Source organism: Anabrus simplex, chromosome 7 (genome assembly GCF_040414725.1).
Source record: "Anabrus simplex isolate iqAnaSimp1 chromosome 7, ASM4041472v1, whole genome shotgun sequence".
NCBI lineage: Eukaryota > Metazoa > Arthropoda > Insecta > Orthoptera > Tettigoniidae > Anabrus > Anabrus simplex.
The window spans coordinates 155,260,538-155,280,416 of record NC_090271.1 but is presented as its reverse complement, the minus strand read 5'-3'; the positions used below and the strand labels follow the sequence as shown (position 1 = coordinate 155,280,416).

At 38.3% G+C, this 19,879-nt stretch overlaps 1 protein-coding gene across 2 annotated transcripts in view; it reads left to right on the top strand.

The window, feature by feature from the left end:
* Nucleotides 1-19,879, top strand: part of LOC136877386 (BTB/POZ domain-containing protein KCTD9) — a 105,554-nt gene that overhangs the window by 59,588 nt on the left and 26,087 nt on the right. For both annotated transcript variants that reach the window (XM_067151382.2, XM_067151384.2), the window contains one exon: nucleotides 14,229-14,424. In XM_067151382.2, the coding sequence (XP_067007483.1) occupies nucleotides 14,229-14,424 (196 nt within the window). The remainder of the gene's footprint in view (nucleotides 1-14,228; nucleotides 14,425-19,879) is intronic.

Here is a 19,879-nt window from a genome sequence, read left to right as displayed (position 1 = left end):
TATTAGAGGGGAAGATTTGTACATAGGTAGAACAATGAGAGGTGAAACACTAGATTTATTAGTGGGGCAGAACGCCTCCACATTTGACATTGTCCTTTACCTAATGAATTTTTTACATTCAAGACTTTAAAAAAAAAGAGATATAACCTTTTTTAACTGCCATGATTTAGTGGCCTATATAGCAAATCAAGAAATTTATACGAGCTTAATTTGAGAGATATGCACCCTAAACATTCTTTCAGTGGCTGGGTGGCTGACAAGAAGAGTGACAGGAGTTAAAAAGTCCAAAATAATACATGGCCCATTAAATCTGGGGGCAAGCTTGCCTGCAGGAACAAAATTCTTAACCATAACTTGATCTCCAACCTTTAAATTGGTGGGCCTCCGTCCACGATCATATCTCTCTATCTAACCTTTTCATGAGATGCTTTAAGATTACTTCTTGCCTTCTTCCATAGGTCTCTGATATTATCAGGATCTATTGTCTCAGGTAATATGTCATTGAGTGACCAAAGATTAGACAGCGGCACGTTGGGAACAAATTTAAACATGAGAGAGGCAGGGGTGAACTTGTGTGACTAATGAACAGCTGAATTTAAAGCAAAAGATAACCAATGCAACGAAGTATCCCACCTGGAATGATCTTCATGGTGAAAAGCTATCAACGCCGATCGAAGAATACAATTGACCCGCTCAGCCAGAGATGATTGAGGGTAATAAGCAGAAGTTGTTACATGTGAAATGGACAGGTTGAAACAGAATTTTTCCGAATAAGTTAGATGTGAAATCCTTATTATCAAAAACAATATATTGACAGGGACCAAAAGAACCAAAGACAGTATTAAGGCAAGAAATTGTAGACTGAGCAGAGGCCAGCTTATTCAGAAATAACCACGAAAATCTAGTGAAGCCACATACACATACAAGAATGAATTTATTCCCATTCCCCTTTGATTGAGGGAAGGGTCCGACATAGCCTATGTATAAACGTTCCATGGGGTGAGATGCCTGGTGCAATGACAATAGTCCTAGCTTAGTAGACAAGGTGGGCTTACTAAGCAAGCAAGATTTACAAGCTTTAACCATTTCTTGGATTTCACTGTCCATTCTCTTACAAATGAACATCTGATTTTTTCCCTTGTTTTGAAGATGCCTAGATGCCCCCATAATGCGGTCTCATGATGGTATTTGAAGATCGACATAAGAATGGTTTGAACCACAACCACAACTTTCATCTTTTGACCATGCCTCGAAGGGCAACACAAAACCAACAAGGCCTGGTAGAATGAGTATTTGATACTCCTGTAGAAATGCCTTATGTTAAGTGGTTAGACAATTCAGAGTTTAAGTCAGTGAATTCTGTTTGTATTAAAATGTTGGTTGTGTCTCGAGGCCTGAAAGTGTAAATTGTAGTGAGCAAATATGCTCTGGTTGTTGTAGGTTGCCATAAGAATGCAGTAGAGGTATAAGTTTTGGGAGCATAGTCTCCTAGGCGTTCATAGAGCATTGACATTCTTTCCATTTTGTAGAAGTGTTAGCAAACTCTGTAAATGAAAGTGGGAGACCTGTCTCCTTGACTGTATGGAGCAAGGGTGCTCAAGTAACATTGTGAAAAATTGGGGAGCCTCAAGCTCACAAAATTAATTGACAAATTTTGTTTGAGTTCTCCTATTTTGTATTTAAACTACCATTCCTGAAATCTTGTTCCATCACTGAGCGACTTGTTTGTTAATTGTTTGCAGTTGAAAAAAGAAAAAAAAGAAAAAAAAAGGAGAAAAGAAATATAACTTTGATTTTTAAAACTTTAATTAATCTTTTGATTGTAGTAGATAGGCCCATTCATGCCCATACCTTCTTTCACCTCTGTGATCCACGAAAACTCCATAACAAAATCTAAGATTAATTATGGCTAAAATAACAGTATATCAGTGTAACTTACACAGGTCTCATATTCCTACATAAGAATTATTTATTGACACTGGAAATCTATCAGATACACAGCACATCAAACTTCTGTGCATTTAAGAATCATACACTCGAAATAATGCTGTTAAGGGACTGGGCACAAATATGAACATTCATTCTGCTGATCCGTCGGAGCACAGAGCATCTGCAATAGCTACAATGTTTTGAAGTTGGTATAGTTCTGTTGCTATGACTGTGTTGTAGTGTGTGTGAGTTGGCAGAGTACAACCCTATATGTGTGTAATGTATACCTCGATCCAGATTGCGACTTTGACAATGCTCTGTGTAAATTGGATCTCATCTGTAAGTCGCTAAATGGAAGTCAGTTCCTGTTACTAAGGGATGTAAATGCAAAACACCCAGTATAGGGGAGCCCCATTTTAGATGAAAAGGGAAAGAAGTTCTATGATTTTTGTTGTACACATCGTCTTCGTATACTAAATGATGGTACTACGCCAACCTATCGCCGTGGTAACTCTGAGAGCTTTATTGATATCACCACCTGCAGTGCTAGGCTGTTTCCATTTGTTTCTGATTGGATTAACAAAAACCCAACGACTGATCATGGGCTAATTAAAACTGAAATTAGTGATACAAGAAGTCCTCCTGTTATTTCTTCAAACATGTATCATACAAGTAAATACAAAATTCAAAATGTGAACTGGCTCCATTTTGAATTATCTGCCAAACGAGTTCTCCAAAATTCAATTGAGAAATTGGAGGCTATCTCAACTGCACAAGAGTTAAACATTTTTACATAAGATGTCACACAATATATTGTAAATTTGTGCAACTCCCACCTTCCTAAACAGTCACACAACCCCCCAAAGACCTGCTGATGGACACCTAAACGTACAGCACTCCAAAGGAGCTTTTTAGCAGCTCAGAGAAGATGCAAAAGATGCACATGTAATACTCTCAAGCTCGCATATGAAGCCTCGTGTAAACATACCTGAGAACTATATAGAAAGACAACTATGCAAATTGAATTAAATAGCTGGAAACAGTTCTGCTCCTCGGAATCAACCAGAAATCCTTGGGAGGAAATTTATAAAGTATGCCAAAAACTAGGTAACCTCAACACTACTCTGCATAGTATTGACACTGGCATTGGATTCACATCACCACCATTAGAAACTGCAAATACTCTAGTACAGACATTTTTTCCTAGAGACAAGCTGATAATGAAAGGCAGACTGCCCTTCGAAAGGAAATCATGCTTGCACCAGAAACAGAAGATGAAAAGCCTTTTAGCATGAAAGAAGTTAATCATATGATCTCAAAGTTAGATGATAAGAGAACCCCACGAATTGATGCCATGTCTGCAAATATTGTGAAGCATATTCATAGTGCCTGTTCTTGATATGTTCGTGAAACTGTTAAATAAATGTTTAGTCGGGCTGAGTGGCTCAGATGGTTAAGGCGCTGGCCTTCTGACCCCAACTTGGCAGGTTCGATCCTGGCTCAGTCCGGTGGTATTTGAAAGTGTTCAAATACGTCAGCCTTGTGTCGGTAGATTTACTGGCACGTAAAAGAACTCCTGCGGGACTAAATTCCGGCACCTCGGCGTCTCCGAAAACCGTAAAAAAGTAGTTAGGGGGACGTAAAACAAATAACATTATTATTATTATTATTATTATTATTATTATTATTATTATTATTATTATTATTATTATTATTATTAATAAATGTTTAGAACTCTGTGATTTTCCAGACTGTTGGAAAGAGGCCACAATAAGTGATCCCTAAACACGGAAAGTAAAATAAATATACAGCCAATTGTTTACGCCCAATAAGCTTACTCCCTGTGTTAGGAAAAGTCTCAGTGAAACTTATAATTAATAGAGTGATGTTTAACTTCGCGATAAAGAACAGTTAACATGAAAATCAATTTGGGTTTATGCCATCAAAATCTACAGATTGAGCCGTATCCTGCCAGCTCATAATAATAATTAGAATATTATTTGACCCAATATGTAAATTTTATTCATACAAGTTACAGTCTAATATGTTAAAGTATCGTATTCCAAGATAGTTGATACCAGATGTTGAGCAAGACAGTAAGTCGCTGGACATTGCTTCATATTTCCATGTGACCGTGAGAAAGGGTGGCGTAACCAAGCGTTGGCAAGGATCGACACGTGTATTAGATGCTGACCAAGCAAGATATTTCAGCCAATGGGAACTTCAGGATTTGGCAAACATGGAGGCTAAACTGCGCCAAATCTTAATTCCAGAATGACCAATGTGCTCGGTTGCTAAAGTCAGTTTCTGTCGTTTATCGGTTTTCCACAGATTCAGAAGTCAGATATAATTGGAAATGTAATATAAAATTGGTGGAAGAGATTTGCTAGTGTTTGAGCGGTGTTTTGTAAATATATCACAATTAATATTGTGTCATCATATACGACGCATTTTCTGATTGGTGGTTGGTTCAGACACATGGGAACCCCAGTATTCAAATGGCGTCACCGAAGCCTCCTCAGTAACCCAAGCTCTGGAGAGTTTCACTCTGTGTTAAATGCTTGGATAGTGCGGAAGCACAAACTCTGATTGGTGATCGTGATTAACGTAGTGTTATTCCAGTAACAGTAACTGGTTCTAAATAATATTTTAAATTGTGCAGTTGGAAGAAATTACTGTTCCTGAGTAAATGGAAAAGTATATTCTGGCAGAGTTTACTTCTAATATTTAAAGACGGTGTTAATTGACCGCTGTGTAGCAAGTGTAGAGGAGACGTGCTATTGTTTCACTACTTCGCGACGGACACGTTTCGCGAGGAACTTTCGTAGCGAACCGTGTGCTGCTCTTAAAACTGTATTCCCACCCTTTAAGTGAAGTGTTTATTATAAATGTATCAGTGTGTTTAGCTGATCTTGTAAAGAGAAAGGGTTTTTCGGCTCGTAGCATTGAGCAGCGAGAATATTGTCAACCAAAGTCTTCTGTGTTCCAGTGAATTGTTTTCCAGCAAGATGATGGCTATGCATGCAGAAGAAGGAAGTGCATTCCCACATGCTAATGCTGTGATTAACATGGTGTAAATCCCTCAATCAGCGGGGATGTAAGCTGCTATCCTGGTATCCCGAGAGTCGTCATGTGAAATTCAGTTAAGACGCATGTGTTATTTATGGCATGATATGTAAATTATGTTAAGGTACTAGGGCAGTGTAGATAGGATTTTTAATTTCATGTAAAGTAAGCCTGACGGCATGTGTTTGTTTAATTTTGTTACTATCATAGATTGAGATACGAGAATAATGCATGTTTATTTTATTTTCATTTTGCTTTATGATTAGATGATTGGGAAAATGAGGGATTGATAGGATTAGTTGTTGTTCATTTATGCATGTTACTTAGTGTAGGATATTCAGAGTTTTCCTTATATATATGCTAGAAGGGCTAGATTGACAGGTTCATCTTAATACAACATTAAATACGTATTATTTCATTTTATTTCGGTTATTCAGAGAGACAGGTATAGCTATTCTGCATGATGCTTGATTTTACGGAAGCTGACTGAAGGAGCTGCAGAACGTCGTCGTTAGAATAAGATCTTTGAAGTTAAGTTGGACTCTGTTTTGCCTGATGGTCTGCAAAGGACACGAAATGAGTCTCATAATGTGGAAGGCCAATGGGATTTATGAGAAATATGAGATAAAGATTGCATGCTGAATTATAATGTATTGGTGCAGGCTGATGGTATGCCTGACAAGAGAAAGAATATTGTGCAGATGTGTGTGCCTGCCAAGTGTCTTCTGAGTGTATATTGTGATCAGAATGGACAGTATTAATTCCAGACTATTGAGTCTGATGTTATTCAATGGTAAAAGCATGCTAAGAAGGAATGAATATACGTGAGTTTCCGTGTAGCCGGCGAAAGACGTTATCTCATGGCAAGCTGATTACTGGCCTTGTGTTTATTAGTAGGCGCGAATGAGACGATATTTCCTTGAGACAGCCTCGGGAGACAGAATCCAAACTTTAGCATAGTGTTGAGTTCAACATTTCTTTTCAGCTCGTAATCTACTCGGAAGTACATGATGGATGACCACGCTGTTGAGCGCTCAAATGCAGCAGAAGGAGGCAATGTTGCCCATTGCTTTCTTCATGATATCAAGGGTTATTTATATGTTTTTCCCTTACAGGATGATGTTTTACCTTGTTATATGTGGTGGTATACCTTGTCTCATTTTAAAAGGGAACAGCCCGAGTGCTGAAGTATTGGTGGTTTATCTAGTTCTGTCTAGATCTTTTGCAGTGAACCGGGATTCACATTAGAATTGTGTCGCATTTAAGATTTTACTCGATATCCGATGTATATAGATGTGTTTAGTTTGATTATTTGAATTGTTGTAAATATAGTATAGGATATGCCCCTAGTATTTTGCATAACTTACATGGCGTCCCATTGCGTCTTATTTTCTTTTTCGTTGTAACTTTTCTTTATAATGTAACTTTTATTTAACGGTAGCATTTTGGCGACTCTCGTTTTAACTTAACTTTGGAAACCGTATCGTTGTGATGCGATAGTGTGTAACTCCATACGGAAATACCACATGTCAGTGTTTGCGTACACTTGTTGCCATACAATATAAGCAATGGACTATAAGAAGCAGCTCAGTTTTGATGTATATAAGTGGTCTTTGTTGAACTTGATTTTTTATTTCAAATTTTGTCTTATCATTCAAGTAACGTTTTAACTTCAATTTATTTTCTATATTTTTGAGTTCATTTTGACATATTATTATTCCTTGATTTTAATTGTTTTCTTGTAATATGATCGGGGATATTTATCAATAAATCCATTTTACCCCCTATGATTCTCATTCGTGTTATACCTCCATTTCCTGTCATTGACTGATATTTTAGTGCAGAACTTCGACTTTTATCCTGACCCAACCGACAACCAACCCACACTCTGCCCAACCCTGAGTTAGTCGGATGTTCATACAGGAATGGAGGCATCGTCGTAGAGGGTATTCACCCTTGGGTACGGTACAAGATGATGCCGTACATAAGGTGACACAATGGATTAAATCTATCTATGATTGCAAAGAATTCAGGCTACTAGTATCATTAGATATCTCCGGTGCGTTCAACTTTGCATGGTGGCGTAAAGTGTTGCATCAGCTGAAAGGGAAGGGTTGTCCAAAAAACATTTATAGTCTAATGCAAAATTACTTCACAAATAGAAAAGTGCACCTGACCATTTGCGGCACAACTGTGACAAGAAACGTAGATCGAGGATGCCCATGAGGCTCTGCTTGTAGCCCGGGTCTCTGGATCATACCAAATACAGTAGAGATAATACGCGACACTTACGGATTTCGCCTTGCTAAAATGGGACACAATTTGATGGTGGCGCTCCTAGTGACATTTACCTCGACTTTTTGGAACACACTCAGATAGTAGGTCACATTAAAGGACTCGATCTCTGGCTTCGATATGTTGATGATACCTATGCCATAATTAACAAGGAAATAAATGATAGTCACAATATCCTTAATACTTTGAATAATTTAGACCCGAACATAAAATTTACAGCTGAAGAAGAAGAGAAAGGCATACTCAATTTTCTGGATATCCAAACAATTCGTAAAGACAACCATTTCCAATTTAAAATATACAGGAAACCCACTTTTACCCCGACTACAATCAAAAGTGATTCTTTACATCCCATCTCGCAAAAGAAATCAGCTTATTATAGTTTCGTGAACAGAGCCTTTGAAATTCCGCTAACAGAAACAGACAGAAAAAAGGAACTTTCTTTCATTCGTCAACAGGCTCTACATAATGGTTTCAGTTTGAAATTCATCAATAAAATCATCACTAAATGCAAATACCAACAACAAATTAAACTTAAACAGCATTCAGAAAAAGAAAAAGGATATGTAAAATTCACCTTTAATAACCCGAAGATTTACGAAATCACCAACTTATTCAAGAAACACAATACCAAGGTAGCCTTCTCTACAAACAACACGAAACATAGGTTCTTTAGTCATAATAAAGCTAATAAACTTAAAGATGACGAATTCCAGGAATCGGGTATTTATAAGCTGACTTGTGCTCAATGTAAAAAAACTTACGTGGGACAATCTGGAAGGAACTTCTCAATTAGATATCAAGAACACGTCAATGCTGAAAGATACAAAAGATTCTCTGCCATGGGATCCCATATGAAAGAGTCCAACCACAAATTCACCAATATAAAACAGGACCTTCAAATTATCTGTATGATTAATAAAGGTAATCTTATGAACAACCTGGAAAACATCCACATCGTTCTTGATAAATTGGAAAACGGTGAAGAGAATCTCAACGAAAACGAGCATAAAAACATCTTATATGAGAATATTAGCAAATACTTAGAATGGGTAGACATGAAACAGACTAGACAAACAAGAGATATAATCAAACACATTGCAGAAGCACAGCCCAATCTCCCTCCTCCCTCACATGTTATTTTAGATGACGATGAAACTCTACTTCCCTTCTCTCCAGAGCTTTCCATGAACTGTCAAACTGTATCACATCGTTACTTCACCAGGTCGCGCTCAAAGACAGACCCTCTAGACAGCGCAGAATAAACATCTTTTCCAAACAAGAACGAAAGGCAAGATGACCTATTCTGACGACCTCCATTTTTATCAAAGGAGTCTCCAAAGAACTTTTATTTGTGCTTATTGTCAATGTTTTTCTTTTCAGTTCTTTATTTATACAGCTGAAGAGGACCACTAAGTGGTCGAAACATGTCCTGTAAGTTTTAATTTTATTCAATTTTGCCTGAGGCATTAATAAAGTATCGATTAGGTGGTTATTTATACTTACTTCTTGACCTGAACAAATCGCGCTAAATTCAAATATCAATGGAAATGTATATACGGAAATGGATAAATAAATTACGTCTAGAAAGAAAGTGTTATTGAGATATTAACTTCGAAGTTGCTAAAGCAATTCTGGATAAATGAATGAAGAATTATTTAAAAGGTTATTATTCAAAGACTGAAATTAGACATATAAACAAGAAGTGAAATGGACTGGTGTGAAATGGCTTGATTTTTCATTTATGAATTACTTTTTTAGCTTTAGCATTCCTGCCTGAACTCTTACGGTTGGATTTGTCTTTTTTCCTCATTTAAAAACATTGTATCATCACATTAAGACACTTGTCAATAAAAATATCGGCACATTCCTTACACATGATGCAATGAATTAACATTTAATAGCTGGACAATTTTCCTCTTAACATGAAGCCTACTAACAGAAAGATATTCCTTACACATATGATGCAATGAATTAACATTTAATAATAATAATAATAATAATAATAATAATAATAATAATAATAATAATAATGTTTTTTGTTTTACGTCCCACTAACTACTCTTTTACGGTTTTTGGAGACGCCGAGGTGCCGGAATTTAGTCCCAAAGGAGTTCTTTTATGTGCCAATAAATCTACCGACACAAGGCTGATGTATTTGAGCACCTTCAAATACCACCGGACTGAGCCAGGATCGAACCTGCCAAGTTGGGGTCAGAAGGCCAGCGCCTTAACTGTCTGAGCCACTCAGCCCGGCGAATTAACATTTAATAGCTGGACAATTTTCCTCCTAACATGAAGCCTACTAACAGAAATATAATCTATAAACTCCCGGCTTTAATCTGAGAAGAAGGATAAAGAAAGAAAAGTATGAAAATGTTGTCGATAGTGATGCTTTAAGGAATATTTACGTACTATTAGAGCAAAAATGTAACATACCCTTGGCTGTATTTAGGATGCTAAATGGTTTATTTTGTCACCTATGCAATACATATAAATTTTTCATTCAGGAATTTATTATTAATTCCGCTTGAGACATGTTTCACCCTTCATTGAGGGCATCATCAGTCAAATTACCTCCTCAAGGCAAAATTCAGGTACCTGATTAGTATTTAACATGCACAAATTAATACACATTACAGTGGGAAAATTAAGTACGAGAAACTCTTGTACAATGGTGATGGTTAAACAATATAAGTTTAAAGAATAAGAAGTCGGCACCAATGCTTAAAATTACTGGGTAATTATAGCAGAGTTCAGCAGTGGTGCTCTGAAGAATAATTGACGCACTCATAGGAAATTATAAAGTTCATAAAATTATTTACAGTATAACAGTCAGGGGGAAAGGGTATAATGCTCGGCGTCAATGTTTGTAACAAAGATTACTGTCAATGGTTGGTAACTATATAGTAAATTTACATTATCCAATTGAACAGTTGAGAATTTACAGTTTATATACATATTTACAAGAGAGCAGCTTGGTGAGCATGGATATTAAAAAAAAAAAGTAGTCTAGTACCAAGTGCGTCCCGTTGTTTTAATCGTTGGAAGATGATTGTAGCATTGACTTATCAGAAATATGCAGAGTGGTTTAATCTTAGTTTATAATCACAGGGGGCAGGGAAAATATTCCATAGCCAAATGAGGTTCTGTAGGCATCAAACAGAAAGTTGTCTGGTTGAAGCACCGGGTTCGGTACAGTGAACTGGTCAGCGTGGATGGAGACTCAATGGGTGTCATTGAGTAAACAGTGCATTTGAATGGCAACAATGATGGCAGTTATTTGTAGGTAATTATATTACTGGGAATATGTTGCGGGTTGAATCCTTCGCTTTTTCTTAGTTGATTTCTTGTAGCTTGGAATGATGTGTGAAAACATCGGTGTGAGATTCCAGTGAGACTTAAATTGATATTATTTCGTGAATGAAAGTATGAAGGACCTCAGGATGAAGTTACTGTTTTTTGTTGCTGGTCTAGTGAAAAAGAATGGAGTTGCTTATGCTATGAACTGCAGTGGAGAGAATAGAATGTATAAGGTAACTATAGAGTCAGAGCGATGTAGCTGGGACGAGGCATCTCTTCATTTTGTCTGCGAAGAGGAGCCGTAGTGGCACGCCATGTTCATGCCAATGTGTGCTGGAATTCTAGCGTGTTGTTGGAAGTTGTGTTGTATGAAGTGGAAGTTATCTGTAATCGAGATGTTAATAGTATTAGTTAGTGTGTAAGAAAAGATCATGGTAAGTAATGAAGAGTAAATGTTATGTTACATACCTGATGTGTCATTGAGAGGCAATTTGTTGATGGATGTTGGTTGACTCAGTCGGTAATACGCACATGTGGTTGACAGTGGCAGCGGGAGGGGGTGGGGAGCTTTGGGAGGGAGGAGCATGGGCGGAGTTCATGCGCAGAGGTGAGCTGTCGGAATGGAGGAAGGTAGAGTGGAGGGGTGAGCTTGTTATGTGTTGGAAGTGCTGGTTGATAAAGTGTTGGTTTGTAAAAAGAGGGAGTGGGGGGATGTATGGACTCGAAAATTACGTGAATAGTATTGACGTCTTTTTATTAGTGCGGTTGAATGTTATTCGCTTGTGTTGGGTGTTGTAGTGTTTTTGTTGGTAAAGTGGCTTTTATTTCTCGTATTGTATCGATGAGGTCGTAGTGGAGGGGGAAGTGCTTGGGTGGGAGGAGGTATGGGCTTGCTGTCATTGCGTGTGGGGGGGAATTGGTGGGAATGGGGGGAGGGGGAGGGGGGTAACTGTCGATGTGCTGGGTGAGTTAGTTAATGTGGTATTAAAGATTTTAGACAAGTTGTTGCCTTGAAAATTCATTTTTTGTAGCAAGGTGGGAATTTGTTCATAAAGGGTTTTTTTTAATATCACTTGGCTGTATTGTCGAGGATTTCTAAAGTCGCTGGCCTGGAAATGATCTGAACAGATCTTATAATTCTTATATAAGCGTAACGTCCCTTCTTTCCTGTACACCTTATCCAAATCGCTTCTGTGACATTACAAAACCCACAGATCACACCTACAACAACACATCGGTATTGAAGGTTAACTGCTGCACTATAGAATAAAATGTGCGTATTACATTTTATGCCAGTTAAAATATGGGTCGAGCAGGTCAGATCATGAAGTACTATAAAAATCTCTGTCACTGGAAGAATATATATGCAAACACAATATTACTTACATGTTCTTATCACGAGGGAACCTGAAGAACGACCGCACATTTTTCTCTTCTTCGTAATTACTGCAGCCAAACACAGCACATACCTTTCCCTTCATGTTGAGAGGAGATATCGAGGAATGACACACACTACTATTTATTTATGTCAACTCACTGAAAACACATAAATAACACCAAAAACTTCACAAAAATACACGTGCTCTTATGAGAGAATCAGTACTTTTCAGGTTTATCCGCTAGAGTAAGCTCCAGTAGCTGTCCCTCGATATCTCGCTCAGTGTCGCGTATTATCTCTACTGTATTTGAACATACTCTATGATGGCATTCTTCAACAGAAGCTTCCCGATAATTGTATGCTAATTACTTACGCAGATGATGCATTGCTACAAGTTAGGGGTAGAACAACAAATAAATTAACAAGTGCAGCAAATGAAGCACTTGACATCCTAATATGAGGACAGAACAACAAATTGAAATTCATCCCATCTAAGAATGTTGCTATACTAGTCACCAAGAAAAGGAAATTTGAGACACCGGTGGTTAAACTAGATGGCCAAGAATTAGATATTGTAAACAGCATGACATATCTAGGAATAATTGTAGACAGCAAACTTCTATTTAGATCGCACTTCCAACATTTGGAAACCAAAGGTACAAAATTGTATAGGAGCTTGACAATAGTATCACGATCCATCTGGTGACTAAGCTCGGAAATTTTGAAGATTATATATCGTGGAGCTGTTGAACCAATGGTGCTTTTTTGTGTCACTGCTTCCAAACATGATCTGCATAAAAAATGGGCGCATCAGAAATTGTCACATATTCAAGGTTTTGTATTACGCATCACGCTCGCTTACTGTATAATATCGACTGACACTGTCATTATTACTTCTGGTATAGAACCTCTACATCTCACAGGACTCAGCATGTCAACTTCTGTCAACTTTAAGAAGAACAGAATACATCCCCAGGATTTGGAAGGAGTGGAACTTGAACTGTCTGTACATTATACTGCTGCTGGACATCCAGCAGATTATATAAGCTCTGTATTTTACCACCATGTACCAGAGATCACAGCCATTCTATATACACAGATGGTTCTCGCATTTCCAGCAGCGAAACACTAGTAGGCTGCGCCTTTGTAGTATATGAGGGTGAAGACTAAGTTCATTCTGAGAAAACAAAACTAAAGGAATACTGTTCTTTGTTTCAAGCCTAGCTGCTTGCAATATTGAAAATCGAGTGATGCATAAAGAAGAATACGTGTGCGATTATACTCAGTGTCTCATAAGCGGCGCTGAACTCCATAAAAGATAAATATTATTTACACAATTTGGCAATACATGTGAGAGAGAATATATTAAAGTACAATAACCATATATATGTTTTGGTTGGGTGCGAGGTCATTCTGCCATAAAAGGGGACGAAAAAGCTGACCAACTCGCCAAAGAAGCTTGTAATTCAAAATTGTCAGTTATATTAAATGCCCAACTTCTTTTGTCAAAAGAACCACAAAGGATGAAATGCTCTCTCGTTTGAATGGACTGTGATTAGCAAGCAAAAATGGCTTAGTAACCAAAGACTTGTTTTTTCCAAATGTGTATAGTAGGCTGGGATATAAATATATAGTGTGCAACTTTTATTTAATTCAAGTGCTTACTTCGAGCGATTCAAAATTCCAACACAAAATGGCTCACAGTGCTTCTGCACTGAAGACATTCAAACTGTAGAACACATTCTGTTCAACTGTCCTGTTTTTGAGAGAGCATGTTTTGAACTTAAGATGCTTTTGTTAATTTGCAGTTGCTATTTTGAAAAACCACTAAATTTCATATTTTATAAAAAATGCTGCTCTTTTCAATTTTCAGAATTCATTATGTTTTTAAACACACATAATTCGATATTGTCTGCTTATTAGCTGTTTAACGTATGCACTGTATGTATTATGATCTTGTATTTTAAATATTGGTACTCTCAGTATTAAGGACTGTACATATCATACTTTTATTTTTTCCATTTCAGTTCATGTCTATTTTACTGTTTATGTATTAAATTTTATCAGAGAAATTGTATATTTTGTATAAACTACAACCCTAACATACCTTATGGTAAAATAGGGTTCACAGCACTTTGGAGATTAAATAAATAAATAAAGCTTACTTTGTTAATTTATCAGAAAATTTCATCTTTTCTTGCACCTACTGATAATAATTCATGCTATATTACTATACACATGTGCCTGTTTCTTTCAGTTTGCTTGCTTGCATGGGTGCCGCATGGTCGGTACCAACCTCAGCTGGTGTAGCTTAGAAAGAGCTGACCTATCTCATGCACAGCTTGAGGGTGCTCAGCTACTCGGAGTCAAAATGCTGTGTGCAAATGCTGAGGGAGCAAATCTCCGAGGCTGTAACTTCGAAGATCCTGCTGGAAGTAGGGCCAATATGGAAGGTAAAAAGGTTTCTAAATTTTACACCTTAATGTTTTCTTAATGGGCCTTCCGGCACAAATGAATTCAATGTCATCTAGTTTTATCATGGTATCCTGTTGACAAGATGCATCTTATTTGAGAACATGTGGCTAAATGGTTAGTGTGCTGGCCCTTGGTCACAAGGGTCCCGGATTTGATTCCCGGCAGGGTTGGGAATTTTAACCATCATTGGTTAATTTCTCTGGCATGGAGGCTGGGTGTATGTGTCATCATCATCATTTCATCCTCATCACGATGCGCAGGTCGCCTACAAGCGTCAAATCGAAAGACCTGCACCTGGCGAGCCGAACATGTCTTCGGACACTCCCGGCGCTAAAAGCCATAAGTCATTTCATTTGAGAACATATAGTTCTGCCTCTCTCCTGCTCTATATTTGTTATTCTGATTCAGGTTTCCATGTGTTTTACTGTTCTTAATCAGGTCGGTCATTAATCTGGGTATTCAGTGTATGTTCTTAACCAAGTTCATCATTAATCTGTGTATTCGGTCGGGGTTTTTTTCTCCTTTATTACTTTAATATATAAGTAATAATAATAACAACTTAAACGTTTCCACCTTTTCAATACTAAAATATATTCACAAAATTATAAATTACATGGTACTAGTTTCGACCCATCTAGAGGTCATCATCAGCCGTATTGGAGCAAAGATCACTTTTGGCGAAATCCTAAGAAAATGTTATTTTAAAGAATAACAAGTGAAATGAGATGTTATTATGGTAATAGTTAATAATACAAGGAATATACATACTAAGAGGTTTTTAACAAAGAATAAAGTATAAATGGGGTGTTGTAAAAATTATAGTCATGGAAATCAGTAAGTTCTTGTATTGAAATGACATATATAAAATTATATATGGCTTAGGAAGAGGGCTTAAGGTGGGGCTGAAGGGTGCGGGAGAAAGTGTAATTGTCTTGGAAGAGTACCTTTGATTAAATTTAGGATTGAGTTTAGGTTGGCTGCGTTATTGTTTCTGAGGAAAGTGATAAATAGATCGAAGAGTATGTTGGGTTTCTCTGAGATTTCATTGAGATTGTGACTGGCATTAAAGTATTGGTCTAGGTGTATGTAGTAATTTTCCATTATGTTGAGTAAAGGGCCCTTGTTTGCTAATACGAGGATGTCCATGTCTTGTTCAATATTGGTGAAATTATGGTTATAATCTTGCATGTGTTGGCCGATGGCTGAAAATGTTTCCTTTATCTTTGGAATCACATCAGAATCTCACAGGATTAAATCTGAGGAGTTGCCCCATTGAGCATATAACTGGCACTGGCTACAAAATGATGGAAAGAGTCTCCACTTCTTTTGCAACACTGGTGGCACATTCATGGTCTGTCCTTAGGGTATGGTATACATTAGGATAATACCATCACATTATTACTCCAGAATCAACACCACCTTTATTTCGCTGGGGTTCTGGCCAATTGCTGACTTTTGTAGCAGACCATTATACCACTGGTTCAATTGGAGTTTTATTTATGGCTGAAGGTGCTCAAATAAATAAATAAATAAATAAATAAATAAATAAATAAATAAAATCAGCCTCATATTGGTAGATTTACTGACACGTAAAAGAACTCCTGCAGGACTAAATTCTGGCACTTTGGCATCTCCAGAAACCATAAAAGAAAGTAGTTAATAGGACATAGAACCAATATTATTATTATTATTATTATTATTATTATTATTATTATTATTATTTTACAGCCTCATTGGGCCACTTGAGTCAGTCATTTTCTGGTCATCTTTAGTACCGGTTTTCTTTCCGAATATCCCAGTAGCTTTTCATTGTATGTTGTTTTTTTGGTTTAAATCTTAATTTTATGTTTTTCAGTTTCTTTAAATTGTCTGCTTTGTTTTGCAAATTGTCCAGTTATTTGTAGTTCTTCCATATCATCTACTCTACCCCCTGTGGTTGGGGGTCGTAGATGAAGAATACGCCCACGGTATCCCCTGCCTGTCGTAAGAGGCAACTAAAAGGGTAACACACCCTGCAGATGTGGTCGCAGATATAGAATACACCCCCGGTATCCCCTGCCTGTCGTAAGAGGCGACTAAAAGGGGCGACCTTGGCGTGGACATAGATTGCGGCTTGGTATCGTGTTGGATCCGCTGTGGATGGGAGGGGCTGAATACATTCACAGGTAATCCCTGACTGTCGTAGAAGGTGACTAAAAGGTTCATGTGGCCATCGGTCCCCTCTTTATTTTTTAAATTTTTTTAAGGGTTAGTTGTACACTGATTCAAATTTCTTGATGGGCGTCCTGTTTGGAGATGGGCCTCTTACGTGTGCGACTACGCCCGAAAGCCCGCTCATGACCCCCCAGGAAGCCTGTGGGTGGGAGCGCCATTTACCTGTGCAGTAGTATCCGCCTGACAAAGCAGGTCCCCACACAGCCAAATGCCAGAAGGGCATATTATTGTTTTTAATTTTTTCCGCTTTATTTATTACTCTGTACACCCTATGGGGTATATGGTATTGCAGGTGATTGGAGCAAGAAAGTCCTAGTGCTCATTGTCTCAATCATTCCATATTAGGCATCGTCCAATATTGGACCCTGGGCAGTACCTGCTACGACCAGGTGGGTATTGCCTTGGTTGCTTGGTTCGGCTATGGAGGCCGCTGATCGGAAAGGGTGGCATTTGGGGAGGATGATTTTGAGCCTGGCTTCAAAACTTCTTCAGCCTGCCCAAGGTGGTCCCCCACCAAAGTCTTTAACTTTTGATTCCTTGAGGGTTTCAACCCCCTGGGAACAATTGCAGCATGTTGGAATGGGATCCAGCTTCCCTAGGTTTCTGGTTGCTACCAGAACTGATTGGAGTGACTTGAAGCTGGTTAAGTATATTTTGTTTAATAGGCACATAGGTGTCTACGGCAAACTGGAAGATCGTAAGAAAAGCGCAACGGCAGTTTGTTGCTAATGACGCGCACTGCCATGCAAGCTGATCCGCTGCTCAAGTGTGATCTCTTTGGTGATATTCTCGTCAAAGTGGAGAAGCACAACACCTTGAATCTGGTTTGTGGAGTTATCTTCCACTGTGATCTCATATTGAACACTGACGATGAGTTGATGGAAGACATGAAGCCCCATGGCGTGACATACGTCCGGCGCATTATGCACAAAATCAGCGGTGATGACTTGCCACGGGTGCGTTCATTGTCTCCTTCAAATTGTCAGTGTTACCAGAAAAAGTCGAGGTAACAACCTGTCGCTGCGATGTGAGGCTGTACATGCTGCCTCCCATGCGCTGATATCAATGCCGAAGGTTCAGGCATATGATATCTCGTTGCTCGAATCAGTCTGTGTGTGGTACATGTGTCAGAGGAGCTCACGGCGCAGAAGAGTGCACAGCTCCTTACAGGTGCACTGACTGCCCTGGTCTTCATTCACTCTGAGATCGGAACTGTCCGGTATATCTCGGTGAGAAGAAGATCCAGCAGATCAAGACCCTGGATTGTCTTTCCTACCAGGAAGTGCGCCATAAGTTCAATTCTATGAATGCACCCGCCAAGACGCTAGACTACACGAAGATAGCGCAGAGTCTTCCAGGTTTGTATTTATCTTCTAAACCTGTTGCAATCACTGTGCCCAAGGCAGCTGTTGCTCCTGCGAGCAAAGCTGCAAAGAGTAAAATTCGAAGTGGGGACCACCCCGCTGGAAGCTGTAGTGATTCGCGTTCTGCTGCCTGTCATAGCAACAGTGTGTAATGTTTATTTTCCACCAGGCCAGCTCTTAATATAAATTATGTAACTGATGTTATAGATCAGCTTCCACCTCCATTCCTCCTATTGGGCAATTTTAATGCCCATTACCCTATATGGGGCTCTGAAACGCCTTGCCCCAGGGGAAGGGAATTGGAAACATTAGTAAGGGAGTTGAATATATGTATTTTGAATATAGGTGAACAATCTCATTTCAGTGTTCGTTACGGCACATACTCTCGCATAGACGTCAGTCTATGCAGCCAAACGCTGGTTCCCCTGTTTCGGTGGATTACACAAGATGATCTCTGTGACAGCGACCATTTTCCCATTGTTCTTACTTTGTTGAAACAGAAATCCATCGAGGCTACTCCTTGATAATCTGACCGTCCTTGGATCGATTCAGTCAAGGGTCGAAGATGGTGTAAGTACGCCTCGGTTGGTGTCAACGGAGTTACACGAGTCTCCACTCATGGGCATTAACATTCGACGAGAACCGGTTATATCTCATTTTCTACTTAACATTAGGCTGTTATTACTATAGCAAGAATTCATTCCACTTAACCATGTAAGGCTATTATAATTCTTATTTCAACGAAATGAAAATATTGAGAGTCCTAGTTTCTTGGAAGGATATTCCAATTTAATTACTCAATTGGAAATAAAATAACAGTAATATTTACATGATTGGAAAATAAGAATGAAATCAACATTGCATGCTTTGTTGGCTTGAATCATAATATCATTAATCACATGTTGGTAGTAAATTAATTTAAATTCAACCTTGACTTGTAACAAATCCGACATGGAACTTGCTGAAGGCTTATTTATCACAACACATTAAATTATTTTATTATTTTTCATTGTCCGCCAATCATAGAATTAAAATGAGAAATATTTAGTATTTTCACTCGTATTGTCACTCATTAGTCCAAGATTTTATCTTTCTATAGTGCATCAATGTATGACTCATTGCATGAATTAACTATCTAATAACTTGAGTATCCCTACTAACCTATATTCAATGCTGTCACTTGTTAATAACGTAATTACATACTATTCAGAAACATTGCAACTAATTCTAATAAGTAAATTCAATCAGAGCAGGAGCAGCATCTCCTGGACTAATATCCGCCGCACCTAAAATACACAACATTTAGCTGATCATTAATAAATGAAACGACTTAAAAAACGATCCAGCACCATCCGGCTTCACCGAGATTCTTCTTCTTTTAGTGCAACCCTTCGTAAGGGTGTAGTGGCATCACGCGACAATCATTTTGGTGATCTTCCTCCAGGAGTCTCTGCTTTGGGCATGGTGACTTGCTTGCTGTAAGCTCATCCTGGTCAAATACTTGATCTGGTCCATCCATCGTAACATTGCACGTCCTCTAGGTCTTCGGCCTTCGATTTTTCCCTCTATGTTAAGTATTTCCATTGCCTCCTGTTGTCTGGCAATATGACCAAAATATGAGTTGTTTTTGATTGATAAGGATCGACAGTCTTGTTCTGATGCCAAGTTGTTGCAGGATCGATTCATTAGTACGATGTGCTTTCCATGGTATTCGCGGTAATCTCCTATAGCACCACATTTCTAGAGCATCAATCCTGCGGCGATCCGCTGTCTTCATCATCCAAGTTTCTGCTGCATAGGTCGCAATAGGGAAGATCAGAGTATGAATGAGGGTGAGCTTTGTCTTGGAAGTGAT